This window comes from Fonsecaea pedrosoi (genome assembly GCF_000835455.1).
Source record: "Fonsecaea pedrosoi CBS 271.37 unplaced genomic scaffold supercont1.9, whole genome shotgun sequence".
NCBI lineage: Eukaryota > Fungi > Ascomycota > Eurotiomycetes > Chaetothyriales > Herpotrichiellaceae > Fonsecaea > Fonsecaea pedrosoi.
Genome location: NW_013550607.1, coordinates 577,504 through 594,495, shown reverse-complemented (window position 1 = coordinate 594,495; position 16,992 = coordinate 577,504). Strand labels below are relative to the sequence as shown.

The 16,992-nt window shown below is 51.2% G+C and overlaps 5 protein-coding genes across 5 annotated transcripts; 4 read left to right on the top strand and 1 right to left on the bottom strand.

Annotated features, from left to right (window-relative positions):
• Nucleotides 1–1,338: 1,338 nt before the first annotated feature.
• On the top strand, nt 1,339–2,556 carry Z517_12313 (uncharacterized protein; the record flags this gene model as incomplete). Its single annotated transcript, XM_013422727.1, has 2 exons — nt 1,339–1,419; nt 1,477–2,556. 2 exons carry the CDS (start codon nt 1,339–1,341, stop codon nt 2,554–2,556), a joined length of 1,161 nt encoding a protein of 386 aa, XP_013278181.1.
• Nucleotides 2,557–3,049: 493 nt separating this feature from the next.
• On the top strand, nt 3,050–6,884 carry Z517_12312 (uncharacterized protein; the record flags this gene model as incomplete). Its single annotated transcript, XM_013422726.1, has 6 exons — nt 3,050–3,068; nt 3,124–3,168; nt 3,225–5,998; nt 6,048–6,381; nt 6,411–6,412; nt 6,459–6,884. 6 exons carry the CDS (start codon nt 3,050–3,052, stop codon nt 6,882–6,884), a joined length of 3,600 nt encoding a protein of 1,199 aa, XP_013278180.1.
• Nucleotides 6,885–7,264: 380 nt separating this feature from the next.
• Z517_12311 (thiamine pyrophosphokinase) lies at nt 7,265–8,077 on the bottom strand (the record flags this gene model as incomplete). Its single annotated transcript, XM_013422725.1, has 1 exon — nt 7,265–8,077. One exon carries the CDS (start codon nt 8,075–8,077, stop codon nt 7,265–7,267), a length of 813 nt encoding a protein of 270 aa, XP_013278179.1.
• Nucleotides 8,078–8,811: 734 nt separating this feature from the next.
• Z517_12310 (uncharacterized protein) lies at nt 8,812–13,618 on the top strand (the record flags this gene model as incomplete). The annotated part of the gene is made up of 6 exons (XM_013422724.1): nt 8,812–8,945; nt 9,005–9,776; nt 9,828–12,082; nt 12,169–12,997; nt 13,063–13,368; nt 13,421–13,618. The coding sequence occupies 6 exons, from the start codon at nt 8,812–8,814 to the stop codon at nt 13,616–13,618; spliced, it is 4,494 nt and encodes a 1,497-aa protein (XP_013278178.1).
• A 641-nt stretch (nt 13,619–14,259) lies between these two features.
• Z517_12309 (uncharacterized protein) lies at nt 14,260–15,518 on the top strand (the record flags this gene model as incomplete). The annotated part of the gene is made up of 2 exons (XM_013422723.1): nt 14,260–14,485; nt 14,611–15,518. The coding sequence occupies 2 exons, from the start codon at nt 14,260–14,262 to the stop codon at nt 15,516–15,518; spliced, it is 1,134 nt and encodes a 377-aa protein (XP_013278177.1).
• Between the last annotated feature and the right edge of the window lie 1,474 nt (nt 15,519–16,992).

The window sequence follows — 16,992 nt, the reverse complement described above, 5'->3', positions numbered from 1 at the left end:
GTAGTCCAGCTACTGGGGAGGCGCGGTCGCCGGGGGTAGATTGACCAGCTCAAAAGCGCGTCCTCGGCAGAGGCACGGGGTTCAGCGGGATGTATCTGCTCATGAGAGGTTCAGCTGAAGGGTAAACAAGAGCAAGGAAAAAGAACACCAAGTCAAGAATGCAGCTGGCCACGCAAGAGGTCAAAGGTCGAGAGAGGTTGGACATTTGCAAAGGTGCTGGTGGTGCTCGAGGTGCTGGAATGGATGGATCGAGGGCAACTCACGCGATGTGGATTGGAGAAACGACACCCGAATGGTAGATGTGGAGTGGCCCGAGTCGACGTTCTGGCGCGCCAGCATTTTTCAGACGCCACTAACTGCTCATGACACGCACGAGGAGCGCGTCTGGTACCGATCCTCGAGAGATTTGCTCACCGTCGGCCCAATACCACCGTCTCGAGACTGTGGAGCTAGCAAGTCAATTGTATTATTGAGGTGGGAAGGAAAGTAAGTGTGCGAAAATCGCCTTACATATTCTGGCAGATAAGTCGTTGGCTACTTTCTACGCTAGAGTTACATTGCATGTTTGCCCTCATCGTACACCGACCTGCATGTAAATGTACCTATGCGGCCTCTACTACATATCCGTGCGATGTGAGAGGACTTCTACCGCTCATAGTGATACTGCATCAACCGTCTGTCGTCGATGTAGGATACTGTAGACCTCTGTACCCATTGCTGAAGAAGACCACCACAGCTACGTGAGAGATCCCAACGAATCTTTCTTTTCTGCATTGCCCATCCCCGTCCGGCTCATCGGTTGTGCCGGGATGACCAAGGGGAGAATGTTGGCGACGCATCATGATTGATTAATATTAGAGTCGGTAAGCTAGATTCGGAAATAAGTGGAACGGTCAGGCGAAAAAATAAAGATTCCACTTTAGAATGTTGGTGTAGTACCTCAACAGCTACGATATGGCCTCTAATTTAGATAAAGTTAAGTAGAGTCAATAGAGGATTGAGATGCTAGTGGAGGTAAGGACAAAATAAAAATGACCTTCATTAACCAGTACTCGGAGTAAACAAGTCAGAGTGAACCAGCTGCGGGCATTCATTTTCTTGTCAGACTGCACCGCGTCTTTCGATATTAGCTCAAAGTGCATGCAGATCGAAGAAGGTCAGCCGAGCGAGATTCGAATTTTTCCCCACACTGCGACTTGCCAGGAGCAAAGCTAGTGGATCGAGGGCTGTCAAGAAACTTTTTTTCTCGACACGCCTTTTGAAATGAGAGTACATTGTCGCAACTCAAAGACTTCTACTCTCATTCAACACACATATTGACACAACGCCACTTGTACGATGGCTACTGTAGCGAAGGTCACGACCACCGTCGCTTCCAAGCAGCCCCAACAAACTCCCTACCAGCTCGATCCCGACCAGGTATGTATGCACTGGCCGCATGTACGGAAGCGGTTTTGCTAACGCATTCCCCTCTAGACCCTCAAAGCCTCCCGTGCCTTGTTGCAGCATATTCAAGCAGAAACCAAGCGCTTACAGCAGGCCTCGTCGAAAAAGAGTCTCCTTGCTGCCAGCAGCTCGGATTCAGAAGAGGATGGGCCTGACGAAACGACAGCGCCGATTTGGCTCACCCTCACCACAAAACAACATATCGTGGATAAACACCGTCTGAAGCCTAGCAAAATTACCGTCCCGCATCCGCTCAACACATCTCCAGACCTTCGGATATGTCTCATCACCACCGATCCCCAGAGAGCAGTGAAAAACGTGGTGGCAGATCCTGCATTTCCCGAACATCTCAAGTCCCGTATCACTCGAATTATCGGAATCACCAAGCTCAAAGCGAGGTATAAGACATTCGAACAACTACGGGAACTGCTCTCTGAACACGACCTCTTTCTCGCCGACGATCGCATCGTCACTCGACTACCAGCAATTCTAGGCAAAGTCTTCTACAAAGCAACCTCCAAACGGCCCATCCCAATCATAATCGCAGACCCAAGGAGGGACAAGACAACTAAGCCCAAAAAGTCAAAGGAAGACGGTGCTGCTGCTCCTATCTCACCATCAGCGCTTGCTAGAGAAATTGAAAAAGCGGTCAATGCGGTACCTGTCAGCCTGCGACCTGGTACACTCGTTGCTGTTCGTGCTGGCCTGTCCTCATTCAAGCCCGAGCAGTTGTCAGAAAATATCTCAACCGTCGTGTTCAATCTGATTGAAAAGCATGTTGTCAAAGGTTGGAGGAATGTAAGAGGAATACACATAAAAGGCCAATCTTCGTTCGCAGTGCCAATATGGTTGGCGGACGACCTGTGGACCGAGCATGATGATATAATTGCAGCGACACAGGAAACAGAATCTTTGGAAGACGATACCCAACAAGGGCAGAAGCGTAAGCGAAAAGCAGCTAGCACAAAAGGCCCTCAGTCTGGCTCGCGGAAGCGTCCAAAGGGAGACGATGGAAAGAATGGAAAGCCTGTGGCTGATCAGGAAGCTGCACGTGCACGAAAAAGCAAATTGGCCGCACAAAAAGCAAAGGTGTTTGAGGAACAGGTCTAAATAGAAGGGGATACCCATGTGTGCATGACTATCATGAAGTGCATAAAGTGGTACCGAGTAGATAGAATCATAATGAGCAAGCAGCAGCTGTACCCGAGTAAAGTCAGTCCAACGTCCAGCGTCACACCAGCCCCAGTTACCCCCTGCAAGGCTGCTTCAGCTTGATTCCCCCCATTAAGCAGGGACGTCGCTGGCTGGTTCGCTGGATTGCCAGGGCTGGCGAGGGCTCTTGGCACCCATCATCACGGCGGGCTCTAGCTACCCCCGATGCAGGCTTGGGTGAAAACATAATATTATTGCCCCTCCAACTGGATATCCCTGGAAAGTGAATCGGTCATTCATTCACTCACCCGTCTGATGCGCAATCCGACAGTGACGAACGCGTAGTGACATCTACCGTTCGATCTCCAAGGCAGGATTCCTGCAGCTCCTCTGCATCTCATCCTGTCGTCATGCGAGCGTCAGGATCCTCTTCACAAAACCGCGGGCCGTCATGGACCGCAAGCGCAAGAGTATGCTCACTCTGTCGTTGATTTGGGAGATGGTAAACTAATAAGTCAAACGCAGGAGAACTACGTGACTTAAATTTACGCGTCTGGGCAGGCGCAAAAGGTGAGCATCCATCTCTCGACGGAATGGCGCCGACATTAATTGCCGTGCTATCGCAGATGTCTACGAAACAGCAAACTCGCTCGATTCGTCTCTGAAGAAAAACACGGCGTTTATTAAACGGCTCCGAACTGGGTTGTCGTCTGCTGCACAAGACACCTTTCTGTCCGAGATCCGCACGTTATCCCTACAAAAATACCTCTCCGAGATCATAGCTGCCACAGCCGAAGGATTGGGTAGACTGAAGACTGCGAGTGAGATTGCCGCGGGTGTCGAGGTTGTCAGCGCACTACACCAGAGATTTGGGCCCCACGAATTCACCAAGCAGCTGGCATGGCTTCTGGGCAAGGGCTTGACAACTCCTGACAAGGCTCAGGTGAAATTGTGGAGCCAGGAAGTCCGCGAACGGGAAGAGAAAGAGCGTCTAGTTCGACACCGAGTTCTCCTTCGTGTCGTCACCGAATTCTGGCTATGTGGCATTCTTCGAAGCCTGGATGATGCGGATCGACCAGATGAAGCTACAACCCGGGGCAAAGATGCGCCTTCACAACCCGAATCCAAACCGAAGTTGGGCACAAATGGTGTTCGATCCGACACGAATGTCGAGCAGGATCCGTTTCCCCTGGAAGTTCTGAAGGATTTGTTAGGCCATGATCCCGAGCATGTTAACCTCAGTCTTGCTGTTCTTTTTGTGAAGAATTTTGCCTGGGATGTTCTGGGACTCAAACCACCGTCGGAGGAAGGCCGAAAAACAGTTGACGCAGATGGTCAGATTGTCGAGCAAGCCAAAGATGGCGAGGGCTCCTCTGCCCCCTCTGAGGAAGACGTGCCCATTATCCCTCAACCCATCCGGCAGAGATTCATTAACGTCCTAGAACGATATTTGACTACAGTCAAATCCCACGTCATTCGAGACCAGAGATCTCTGAACAATCAAAGCCGCCGAAATGCAGAGGCTTATGTCAAAAGTGGCGAAATTTTCGAAGACAGACAAGCAAATTTCGAGAAGCAGGCCAAAGCCCAAGAGAAATTAGTTGCAAATGCTCAAGTCCTTTGTGATGTCCTCGGACAAGAAATGCCAGATCTCGAAGAGAAAGACAGCGCCGAGACTGCTACTTCAGGGAGCGTGGGGATGATCAAGACAGGCGACTACCTCAAAGGTCAAGGAGAGGGCGCTGGCATCTGGGAAGACGAAGAAGAACGCCGTTTCTACGAGAACTTGGTTGACCTCAAGGGTCGAGTGCCAGGCATTCTTTTGGAGGATTCAAAAAAGAAGCCAGAAACAGATGAACGTGGTGAAGCTGCCGCCACATCCGGTGAAGGCGGGACGAATAAGCCACAAGAGAACGAAGAGCAGTCTACCGCCATCACGAACAAGACTGTTGGGGCTCAAGTCGATGCCATTCTTTTGCGCCTGCCAGAACTGCAAACCAAGGATATGGTCGACCAGGTTGCTTTGGACTTCTGCTTCCTCAACTCCAAAGCCTCCCGAAATCGTCTCGTCAAGACCATCCAGGAAGTCCCCAAAGGTCGACTAGATCTACTACCTTTGTATGCACGACTTGCTGCCACTCTTGGGCAGTATATGCCTGATGTCGTGCAGGCTCTAATCTCGCATCTTGATGACGAATTTCGAAGCCTTCAGAGACGAAAATCAAAAGACTTTTTGGGACAAATTCGCATGGCGAACATCCGATATTTGGCGGAACTCACCAAGTTTGGCATCGTCCCGGAGCACGTCATTTTCCACTGTTTCAAAGTCAGTTTGGACGACTTTTCGAGGATGAACATTGAGATCATTGCCCATTTGCTCGAAAACTGCGGTCGATATCTCCTGCGCAACCCCGAGACATCTCCTCGAATGTCGTCTTTCCTTGAGACGTTGAACCGCAAGAAATCTGCACAGCACATGGGGACCCAAGAGCGTATGCTTATCGAAAACGCGTTGTACTATGTCGACCCTCCTCAGCGCGCTGCCATCCAACAAAAAGAGCGTACGCCAACGGAACTCTTTGTTCGACAACTGGTATATGTGGACATGACGAAGCGAAACTACATGAAGGTGCTCAAGACCATTCGAAAACTCCATTGGGAAGAGAAGGAGGTTGTCCAGATGCTAGAGAAGATTTTCAGCAAGCCGGGAAAAGTCAAGTTCAGCAACATCCATCTCTTGGCTGTTCTTCTGCAGGCTCTTTTTCGATATCATCAAGACTTTGCCGTTGGCATTATAGACAATGTCTTGGAACAAATTACTCTGGGTCTGGAGCAGAACGATTTCAAGTTCAATCAGCGAAGAGTGGCTGAAGTCAAATACCTGGGCGAACTCTACAACTACAAGATGATCGACTCCACCGTGGTGTTCGACACGTTGTATCGGATCGTGACATTTGGCCATGAAGGTGGAACACCTCAGCCTGGGAACTTCACACCCTTTGATCCCCCCGATGAGTTCTTCCGGATCCGACTGATATGCACTCTCCTCGACACTTGTGGCATCTGTTTTGACAGAGGTAGCTCCCGCAAAAAGCTCGATTTCTTTTTGACTTTCTTTCAGTACTACATGGCCACAAAGGATCCCCTGCCCATGGAAATTGAGTTTCTAGTGCAGGACACTTACTCCCTTGTCCGCCCGAACTGGAAGCTAGTCACTGAGCTCGGCGAGGCGGCCAAACTATTTGCTGAAGCTGTAAGCGCGAACTACAGGCAGCAAGGGGCGGAAAAAAGTGTGGAGCAACCAGAAGACATTGAAGACACTGCTTCCGAAGATGGACTTGGTGAAGGTGATGTTGAACTTGACGCTGAAATCGCGCGATCATCAGATGAAGAAGGCGAGGTAAGCACTGTATCGGTCTGAGCTGAGATCAACTTCTGACTTGGAGAAGGCGGCGGCAGCAGCAGCAGAAGAGGACACAGGTGAAGAGAAAGAAGACATTGACTCCGATGAAGAAGAACAGATTGTTGTCTTGCGTCAAGAGGAACATTTGGACCCAGAAGTCGAGGCCGAGTTTGACCGCGCATTCGAAAAGATGATGGCCGAAAGCTTGGACTCGCGGAAGTTCGAGCGCAAGACTCATTTCGACGTACCTTTACCCATCCGTAAGATCCAACGAGCGCCAATCGAGCCGAATGAGGACGAACCGAGTCCTGCTCCAAAAGCGGAATCCAATACAATGGCATTCTCCTTGATGACAAAGAGGGGAAATCGACAACAAGCAAGTAACCCCCATTAACCCTCTTTTGACTAGTGGTATCGGTCGGGATCTGGATGATCGCTGTTGCTAACAATATTTTAGACAAAGACAATTAAGCTACCGTCGGACTCGAGCTTCGCCGTTTCCATGAAATCGCAGCAAGCTGCCGAAAGGGAGGAACAACAACGCATCAAGAACCTGGTCCTCAATTATGATCTGCGCGAAGATGATCAACACGATGGTATTCCCAATGGATTTTCTTGTGGCCCTATTATTCAACCTCCCGTGGAAAAGAACCCCAATACTAAAGGACTCAAATTAGGACCCGATCACTACAATCCTTCCCTCAGTCGTGCTGAGAGGTCGGGGCGCCACGCGCCACGAGCAAGAAGACTCAACTTAAGCGATGTTGACTGGTACGGCACCAAGAAATCACGTCCTACGCAGGTAACGTGTGGGAAAGAGGCAGCTGGCAGCTTTCCATCAACGCACAAGCACTCCCCCTTTCACACAAAGAAGCCAGGCTGATTGGCCACCTTGGCCTCACAGGACATGAGCCTTTACCCCTTGCATCGTCACTCAGCAGCCGACCCTGGCCTGGGTACTCTGCGAAGCAATTGCGCCACTGATTCCAGCGCTGGTTGCATCAGAGCCACCTCGTGGCAGGTGGTTTCGAGCTTGCATCCGATTCGTCAGACTACCAAAGAGTCCAAGAACCCTGCAGTTTTGAAACAGAGGCGGACAGGCGAGCTTGCCATGCAAACAGCATCCGAGCATGAACCCGACAGCCACCTTCGGGTTTTGGTCACTAGGCAGTCTGAAGAAAGCCTCCATCGGCGACAAAGGGTCGATTCCCGTCTGCGACAGGCATGTTACAAGAGCGCCAGTTCCTATCGACGATGGAAGACTCATTCACAGGTAGCCGCCAGACGTTGGTCCAGTTCCAGAGTGAACAACGGTCTGGGACCCTCGAAGGCAATGTCGATTTTAGAGGATCGTATGTGGTTACTGGTACTCACTTGGCCACCAAACTCGGTGGGCCATTGTTCAACGTCCCACTCAAGGCCCTTGGTAGTGAGGAATGTGCGGCCGAGGACAGGCAGGATTCCCACATTCTCCGCAAAATAACCCGGTTCGAGGTGGATGAGATTGCGGCCATCAGCTAGAACAAATGACAAACTCTGTTCCGACAATAGATATATGCGGCCCCTCAGGAGTGCTGGGTGGTTCTCGGCCATAAAAAGGTGGTGGACTTGTGAAAACCCTTGATCTACTCGACCTCCGAGTCCCCCCAGTACCACGACATCCATGATAGGCTGTGACTCTTCGCCATGACCGGATGCGCCACGTTCGTGCTTTGATATCGCCCAGTCGCGAATCCATCTGAGGCACTTTGTGAAGTCTGTAGAGTGCTGATCAGGGTCCTTGATGACTTGGGACCCCAGAGAGCGATAATGCTCTCCGACCGACTCAGTCAGGGAGTCCAGATCCCCTATGACGGCATCCGGAACACGGCGCTTCAGCCTAGACATGCCATTCTGCGCGGCCTTGTCGTAATTATACAGCCTGTTGGCGCCGCCGTCGGCACATACGAGCAACGAGGCAGCCCCGATAACGGCGTTGAGGGCGTGCTTGTTGATGGGCTGGTTGAGGATGATAACCGCGTAGGAATGTGTAGGGGAATTGTTCAAGAGACCGCAAGGATGCCACTCCGTCACCATTCTTGCCTGGTGGCTCCTCTGCCGCACGTTCCGTGGTGATACAATGGGTGTATCTTGATCTTATGTCCTGCATCATCTTTTGTCAACGAGGCAGAAGATACGCTCGATTTGATCCGATGCTTGGCGAGAAACGTCGGAGAAACATAATTACGATTCCGTCATCACGTGTCGTACAGTCCGATGTTGCCGAGATGTTCGACTTCGAAACCTTTCCAACTTCCTTCTTTCAACAAACCGGTCAAGACGAAACACCTGCGCTGATTGGCTTCGTGTCATCTCGCGTATACTCGCCTTGGGATGCAGCTCCCGGGGGAGATGTGTGCGCTACCAGTCTGAGTACCCGCTACAAGCCTCAGGGTGGAGGCATATGCAGTCCCACTCGAGGTTCGCTGGCACGGGGAATCGGTAGCCTCCAGGCAGCCACGCGCCCTAAAGAATACATGTTGTCCTCCACCGGCTAGTCCTTGGACGACCGATGAAGATGCATCGGGTTGGAGCGACATGGTTTGTCCGATACTGATGAAAATGGGTTGCCTTGCTCAGCCTTTCCGTTGTCTTGGCTAGACTAAGGTATGGCATGGTATGGCTAACTCGCATTCTGCCTTGCTTTGCCCGAGTCAACACACTTCGTGGGGTGTGATTTGCTTGGGTCCGTCGGTTGCTACAAAAGGCCGTTCTCTCCGTCAAGTTGTCGTCAACCTGCACACCTCTACACCTTCAGGCGACTTCCCACAATGGTACAGCTGAACCAAGATCAGGCTGTGCAAAAGGCTCGACACCATATCCACACCATAAGGAAAGAAGCCGGACTGGACGACACCAGTGCAACGAGCCGAAATGTCGAGAACCTCCAGAATGCTCTTCACACGTGAATAGTCCATTGCCTTGCTGTGCTTGTACCTTGAGTCATGTCTAACCATGCCCCAGTCTCGCAGATGAATTGTACCAGAAGTCCACCCATTTCCTCCTCGAGCTCATACAGAATGCCGATGACAACGAGTATGACGTGGCTGAACCTAGCATCTCCCTAACATACCAGAATCGACGTCTGAGGATCGACTGTAATGAGAAAGGCTTCAGTGAGAAGAATGTTGAGGCCATCTGCAGAGTGGGCAGCAGTACCAAAGCTGGCGCCAACCGCGCTACCGCCTACGTCGGAGAGAAAGGGATTGGTTTCAAGTCGGTCTTTAAAGCTGCCGATGTTGTCTGGATCTCGTCCAACAGCTACAGCTTTAAATTCGACAAGAGACAGGTCTTAGGCATGATTGCGCCCATCTGGGAATCTTTCCCAGAGCCAGCCACGCCTTCCATAACATCCATGATCTTGCAGTTATCTCCAGAGTACGACGAGAGCCAGCTGGTCTCGGACTTGAAAGAGTTTGACCCTCGCATGCTGATGTTTCTCCGTCGCTTGAAAAGAGTAACAATCACGATTCAAGACGGCAACCCAGGCTGGCAGACCACATTCGGCAAAAGCGTGGGCACGAGCCACGGCGAAACAGCAATTGAATTGACTCGAGATGGGGAAGTCACCAAGTACCTTATCAGCTCACACATCGCTCAAAACCTACCAGTTGAACCCAAGCGTCCTGGTGCACACCAGTCTCAGATCCTACTTGCCTTCCCGGACATTACAGACCAGACATTGATATCTCAAAAGGTGTATGCATTCCTTCCGATACGAGACTACGGCTTTACGGTATGTGAATATTTCTGTGAATGGAGTTGCAATCTCACGAATCCTCTTTAGTTCCTCCTTCAGGGAGACTTTCTCCTTTCGGCCAGTCGCGAGGATGTCTTGTCAGACTCCGCTTGGAACAAGGCTCTTCGGAGTCAGTTTGCCAAGGCATTTGTTGCTGTCACCAGAGCCTACAGTCACGGCCAGTTGTGTTATATCTGGCCCAGGTTCATTCCTTTCAAAATGACCCAATATCACTTCTTCGAACCAGCCAGGCGGGAAATCTGTCAAGCACTCTCGCGACAGCCAGTCCTGAAGTCCAGAGCCCAAGAATTGATGATGCCGTCCGCCTTAACATATGTCCCTGTGGACTTTTGCGACAGACAAGGGGTTCCAATGACTTCATCCCCGAGGAACGATCGGATATATCTGTGCCAACACTATGACGAATCCCTTCACGATAACCTGGAAGCACTGGGCGTTACAAAGATGACCGCAGCCATATTTTTGAAACATCTAGATGTGTACATCAAACAAAACACAGAATTGTTTCAGACGACCGAAACCGTCGATTGGCATACACGACTCGCCGAAATCCTGTTGAAGCTCTCTTTCGATACTGAACATCACGAGCAGCTTCGTAAGCTAGCGATCATTCCTCTCAATGACGGACGATGGGTGTCCGCCGAGGAAAAGTCCATCTTCCTTCCTCAAGAAGCCGAAAATTGCATGGCGCCTGAGGGTCTCGCATTTCGACTGGTCCGCGAAGATGCTGCCAACAACTCCACAGCTAGATCACTATATCTTCAGCTCGGACTCAAGGTCTTTGGTCAAGATGCCATCGCCGATTTTATCCTTCATGTGCATACCCAGCCTTCATTCAACGCAAAAAATATGTCCCTTGAGCATCTGTTATCTCAAGCAGTGTTCCTCTACCGCGCCAGGGTGCATGACTATGAAGTCAGATATCTTTGGTTTGCCACAACGGATGGGTCTGGCCGCTGCCGTGCGGAAAGCGCATATCTGCCGTGGGCGGCTCCGTTTGCTGCGAGCCAGTACTTCGCAGGTCGGAACGATATCGGATTTATACATCCACGCTATTTGGACGCTGTAAAGGACGATCAAGCGAGCTGGCTGGAGTGGTTGGAGAACGCTGCCAAAATCTCCATTCTGCCACGTCTCACACAGGCTGACGGACAATCGCCACACTCCTTTGGACTATCTCGCCACTTTGCCTTGATCATGCAGGATTTGAAGTCCAAGGATTTTCTGGTCCTCTTGAGAGACAACTGGGGTTACTATTCGCGGTGGCTCGAAGACGACGCGGGCGGTCCCCGAGATGATTCAAGAAAGGAAAGACAAGTATGTCGAGAACGAGTCAGAAAATCGCTGCAAGAAGCACAAGTGCAGTGCCTGGGAGGTGGGAAGAAACCTCTGCGGGAGGTCTTCCTACCCATCTCAGAACTTGTTCAGCAAGCCAACGGTCAGGTGCCATTCGTTGATGTCGATGATCCTCTCGACCCACGTTGGCAGAGACTCAAGATCCTGGGCCTTGGTGTCGAGGGTGACGTTTGTTTCTATCTCCGATGCCTCGAAACATTGAGTGGTGACAAAGATGCAGCCGTCATCGACCGTGCTGCCCTGCTGCTTGAACAAATCCAAGCCCGATGCTCAGAACTGCCTGACGTTGTGAGGCAATCGTTCGACCAGAAGCCGCTTGTCTGCATTCCGAATAAAAGAGTTGAAGGAGAACCCCGTTGGGTGAAGGTGCAAGATTGCTTGTGGAGTGGCCCCGAATGCCTTCGACGATTTGTTGCTCTGAAGAACGTATACCCATCTTGCCAGCGGCTGTTCCGTGATTTCTTCCTGCTTCCCGACGCTGGCATTGCGGACCTGGTACGTGAGACCAAGTTGCTCACTGTCGGCGACCCTCTCTCTTACATCAAAGCCCTGTTTCTTGAAATTGAGAAGCATCTAGAGAAGGACGAGGTGACGACATCTATCGACTCACTTCAGACACATTGCATATGGCCAGTCTATAAGTCAAGCAACGAGGACCAGTGGGATATGCTTGGATGCGCCAACAGGCCGGACGTGTGGTTCATTGCTGACAGATCACATTTGCTGGAGAGTTTCTATGGAATCGTGCCCTTGCTCGCTTTCCAAGTCGAGGATATACTCAAAATACCACTCCTGATTCGCAAACTGGGTGGGGACAAACGGCGACTGACACGAGCGGTCACGAGCATTGCAGAGACTGTTGGACTGTTGCGACCCGATCCGGTTCGGCAGGATGACCTGCGGTCCAGAGCCGAGTTCATAGCCAGGTAAGTACTGCTCTGCCGTCCAACGAGGAGTTGGCTGCGTCACCCATGGATCGTGAAAGACTCTCCTTACTAAAGATTGTTCTCAGACTCATCCCAAAAAAAGAACACGGCAAGAGGGACAAGGTGGCTAAGCTCAAGTCACTACAAGCATTCTCTACCACACGGGTCATTCAAAAGTGGTCCGTGAAGGTTGTCTCGGAAAGCAGATCGGGGCGTTCTAAGGATGGTAACGTTGTCCTGTCCACTGAGCATAACCGTCTCGAAATCTACATGAAAAATGGGTACTTCGAATCGACCAGGATTCCCAGGGATCTGATCGAAGCGGTCGCTAGCTTCTGCGGTATCGAAGATAAAGGCTTATTTCTCCTCACTGTTGCTTTGCAAGACGACATTCAGAATACACAGAAATGCTTCCAAGAGCATGGTGTTCCAGCACTCAACCTTGATGATGACGACACAGCGGAGTTTGAAGATATTGACGACTTCGACCCGCGAAGATCTCAGGGTTGGGGCGCAGGTACAAGTAGTGCAACACACAAAAATGGTCGAAAGAGCTTGCTCAATGGAGAACTGGTGCGTATGTTCACCTTTGCCAATATCTTTGCAATCGATACTGGCCCTGGGGGCGCCTACTCAGGCAATGGCCCCAGCGATATCGACACTTTGTTGATAGACGGCGGATCCGGGGGCCTCAGCGCCGGCGAGTTATATCTGGAAGACTACGAGGATGATGAGGGTGATACCAAATCCATCACATCGCGCGCCTCATCGACATTTTCCGGTTCTACGCTGGGTGGCAGTAGGATGAGACTTTTTGCAGCTGTCCCCGCGAGATTGCTGCGGCGGAGCTCTGGGTTCTCTGATAATCTGCGTCGAGAAGCTGATGACAATCTAGAGTTTCTTGGTCAGAAGAAGGTGTGATGGCTATGCCTGAACCTGTCTTACTAACAACGGGGCGTCGATGCTGACGAGTGTTGCAGGTGTCGGAAGAACTCCGACGGATGCTTAACGACGCCTACAAACCAGACGTTCACTGGACGAGCAGTCTGAGGACAAGAAATGGACACAAAGCTTTCATCCGGGAACAAAACAGTGATGGAAAGTCCAAGATATATGCCAGCTTCACGTTAGCCGACACCAGTGGAACGTTCAGTCGCTATGTCGCAGAGTGTTATCCAGAGGCCAGGAGATGGATCAAGCGTCCACCTGTGTATCATCTTGACGTAAAAACTACCCAGGGTGACTTGGCCTCTGAGTTCTCCTACAGTAATGCCCAGTGGAAGATGGTGAGTGGTTGAGAGCATTGTCCCTAACATTCGAGTCTAACATTTGCAACAGGCTCGCACATATACCATCCCCGATTCGATGGATACCAGCATTCCAACAGATGTGTATTTCCTAGTACGTGTCTTCAATGCAGAAAAGGAGCCGGAAGTACAGTTCCTGCTCGACCCTTGGTCACTCCATCTTCAAGACAACCTGCGATTGAGGGCGGAAAAGGAGTATCGTGCAAACGTTCATGGACTTAAGGTGTGAATACCATTGCTATCTATCTATACGAGGGTCGACTTGTTCAAGATTTTCAGATGAGGGTCAGACACGGCGCTCGGAGTTTGGGGGATGGGTTTCATGACACATTTACATGAAGTCAAATTCAAATAAATCGTATAGAGCTTCCTGAAGCTCTAAATGTTCTGTCTATTCTCATCCACTCGAAGATCTCAGCGACGACCCTATTCACGTGATATGAGGCCGTCCGACGGCATTATATCACGTGCGTATATCAGGGGAGAGCCTCGCAGCGTCTGTTGCGTGTTTGCTCCGCCTCACTATCCCTTGCCTTCTCGCTTCGTATACGGAGGAACCTTGAGTTACCGAACCGCAGCTTCATATGGGAAATGAAATCTTTGAGCTGCAAAAAGTATTATTATTAATTCGGAGCCCCATTGCATCACTACATAAATTATCACAAAAAAGGGCCGCATTTTCTTTCCGTTTTCAAAACCACAACCGGTTTACAAGTCCTGGCGTTTTCTATTTCCCAGGGTTACTGCTCTCTTTTTCTCTTTCTGGCTTTTGACATGGTCCACTCTCTATTGTATCTCTGAAGCAAGACCGAAGACGAGAATAAACTCCCTCCCTCCCTAACCCCCTCCATCCTCCTCCTCTTAAAAGCCATGTTTCGACCCGCGGTAGCCCGGTCAACGCTGCGCTCCGTAGCTCGCTCGTCCTCCGTTACCTTCGCTCCCGTGCCCAGAAGTACGTATGGAGTACGGTTCGCCAGTACATCACCCGCGAAAGCGCGACGGAGTTGGAAGAGCACGGCGTTGAGATGGGGGATTGCCATTGCGGGCATTTACTATTATAACACGAGCCCGGTCTTCGCGGAGCAGCCGCAACATAGTAAGTCAACTACTGCTTCGATAGTTGTCCGAGGGGAGACGCGTCTCTTCGTTCCGTAGATTGCAACTTTTCTACCTGGGAGATTCCGAGATACTAATCGTGTGATTGGCGCGTGCACCTTACAGATCTATTAAACCCAAACTTGGATGCCGTTGAAGATGAACGAAGGGATCATTCGACACTGGAAGCTCTCACGTCCCGGCGCGCCCCAGAAGCCGACGAGAACGCCGCCGCCCTCCATTCCGCTATCGACTCGATATCGTCCGAAAATGCGTCCACGACTGTCGTTACCGACGACGGGCCATTTACACCTGGCACCGCCGAAGGTCTAGAAGAAGAGGCGGCCGGCGAAGGCGCTTTTAACCCCGAGACGGGCGAGATCAACTGGGACTGCCCGTGCCTGGGCGGCATGGCGCATGGGCCCTGCGGACCCGAGTTCCGCGAGGCCTTTTCGTGTTTCGTGTTTTCAAAAGAGGAACCCAAGGGGATGGACTGCATAGACAAATTCCAGAACATGCAGCAGTGTTTCCAGAGATACCCGGAAATCTACAAGGGCGAACTGGAGGACGATGAAGAGCTGGATGCTAGCCTCGAGGTGGAGAAGCAGGAGTTGGTCAACGAGATCGCCGAGAGGAAAAAGCAACACGAGGGATCCTCCGGGGCACAGCAGCGCAGGTTGCTCGAGGAGCCTGATCCAGCGCCTAGGCCCGCACGAACGACGAAGAAAGTGGAATCGGGATTGGAATCGCATGAGCAACCGCAGCCGCAGTCACAGTCTGAGCGACAACACCTCCAAAGCCAACAACCCCCGGCGCCAGAGGGCAAGGTCAAAGTGAGTGACGACCCTTCTCACTCTTCAACTATGTCACCCGAGCGAGAGAACATCACAGAGGGACAAAAATCAAGAGTGACAAAAGAACCGAAGCTGTCATCTTCCGCCGCGACAGAAGAGACGTACAATCCCGAAGCAGATATCGTGCCCAAGGCGGCGCACGATGCTACGGACAATACTACGGGGAGGGCAGAAAAATGAGTTTTCTAGACAGCTGGAGGAGAGACATGATGTGTGTTGCATGACAGAAAAGCTGTGTGTGGCCGAGTCCATTCTTTATTTACAAGACCACGGAAAGACAAAAAAGGTATTGTACATCATCATTTCAAACGCGAGGCTCGACTTTGTACAATATTGGAATCGACAGATGGTTTTGGGCAAGAGTTCGATACAAATGCGGCGGTGACATCCTCATGTACAAATGTAGAAGTACTCGTAGCAGCCCAAAATTAAAAGACCTCATCTCCTGTCAATCTTTTTGTTCACTTATAGCCGAAGCGGAACACGGGACTTCACATATTTACTTTGAAGCAGCATGGAGGTATATACCATGTGGCAAGAGCTGTTGAAGAGGTAGCGCGTCCCGTGCGAGTAGAGGACGAGTATGACGGAGATACAGTTTTCGGTCGTCCAGCTCTGGTAGGTGGACTCGCTACGACCTGTAGGTATGGAGGTTTTGATAAACAAGCAATCTCCGCTTAGGCTTCGCGTGCCACGAGGCAAATTTGAGACGGAGGCGCGATCGAGGTCAAAAGTGGGTGTGGGCGAGATAGCCGACTCAGCTATGTGCAAGTGCTTGTAGGTACGTATGTAGATGAGCTCACAAAAGTCCCAATCGTTCCTTTCAATCTAGATCGTCTGTCATTATTGACGCTTTGCGCGCGGTTGAAGGTCAATACGAGTGCTGACCCAGCAGCGTGGGTGTGGCTTTTACTACTGTCTTCTCTTTTTTTCAAGTTTGCTCCCCTTGTTTGTCCCTTACAGGACCCCCGTATACGCGTTGGGAAGCGGTTCAACCCACCCGCATCTCCACCCCGAAACTCGAGCCGACCAATTCGGGAGGAGGATGAAACAGTGGTTTGGGGAGCGCCTCAGCCTATAAACCCTCGTGGGATTCGGGACTAGCTACGCACTAGTGGCACTCAATGGTAAGCAGATCAGCAAATGAACTTGGGAACGCCAGTAGGGGCGGGCGTATTAATAGCAGCTTCTAACACACAGGGTCTTGCTCGCGTGATTGGACTATCGGGTTTGGCATGCTTGAATACGCCCACCCTTGAGGGGAAAAAGAAAGAATGGACAATGATGCCAGTTGGGCAGAGAGAGAGGGTGTGTGTGTTTGAGTGTGAAAGGCAGAGGGTGTTTGGGTGAGAAGAGCTTCTTCGTTCGCTCCGGCTAGGGTGGTGGTGACAGCACAGGTGAAGGACGCAGACTAAGCAGTCCTGGTGACCCCTTTTAACCAGAAAGCAACAAGCGTCAAGCGCTCTGGAACCCTGAGTGGCCTAGGTGGCGCCTGTTCCCAATATCCCGCCAAGCCCAACATCACTGGTGGCACCCGAACAAACCCCCGTACGCCAATCGCCTGGGATCCAACAAACCCCCCTTGACCGTTCGCCGCGGGTTCCCGTTGGCTGGCCCGGATCCCCTGATGGTCAGTAAGTGGGGACGTCAGATG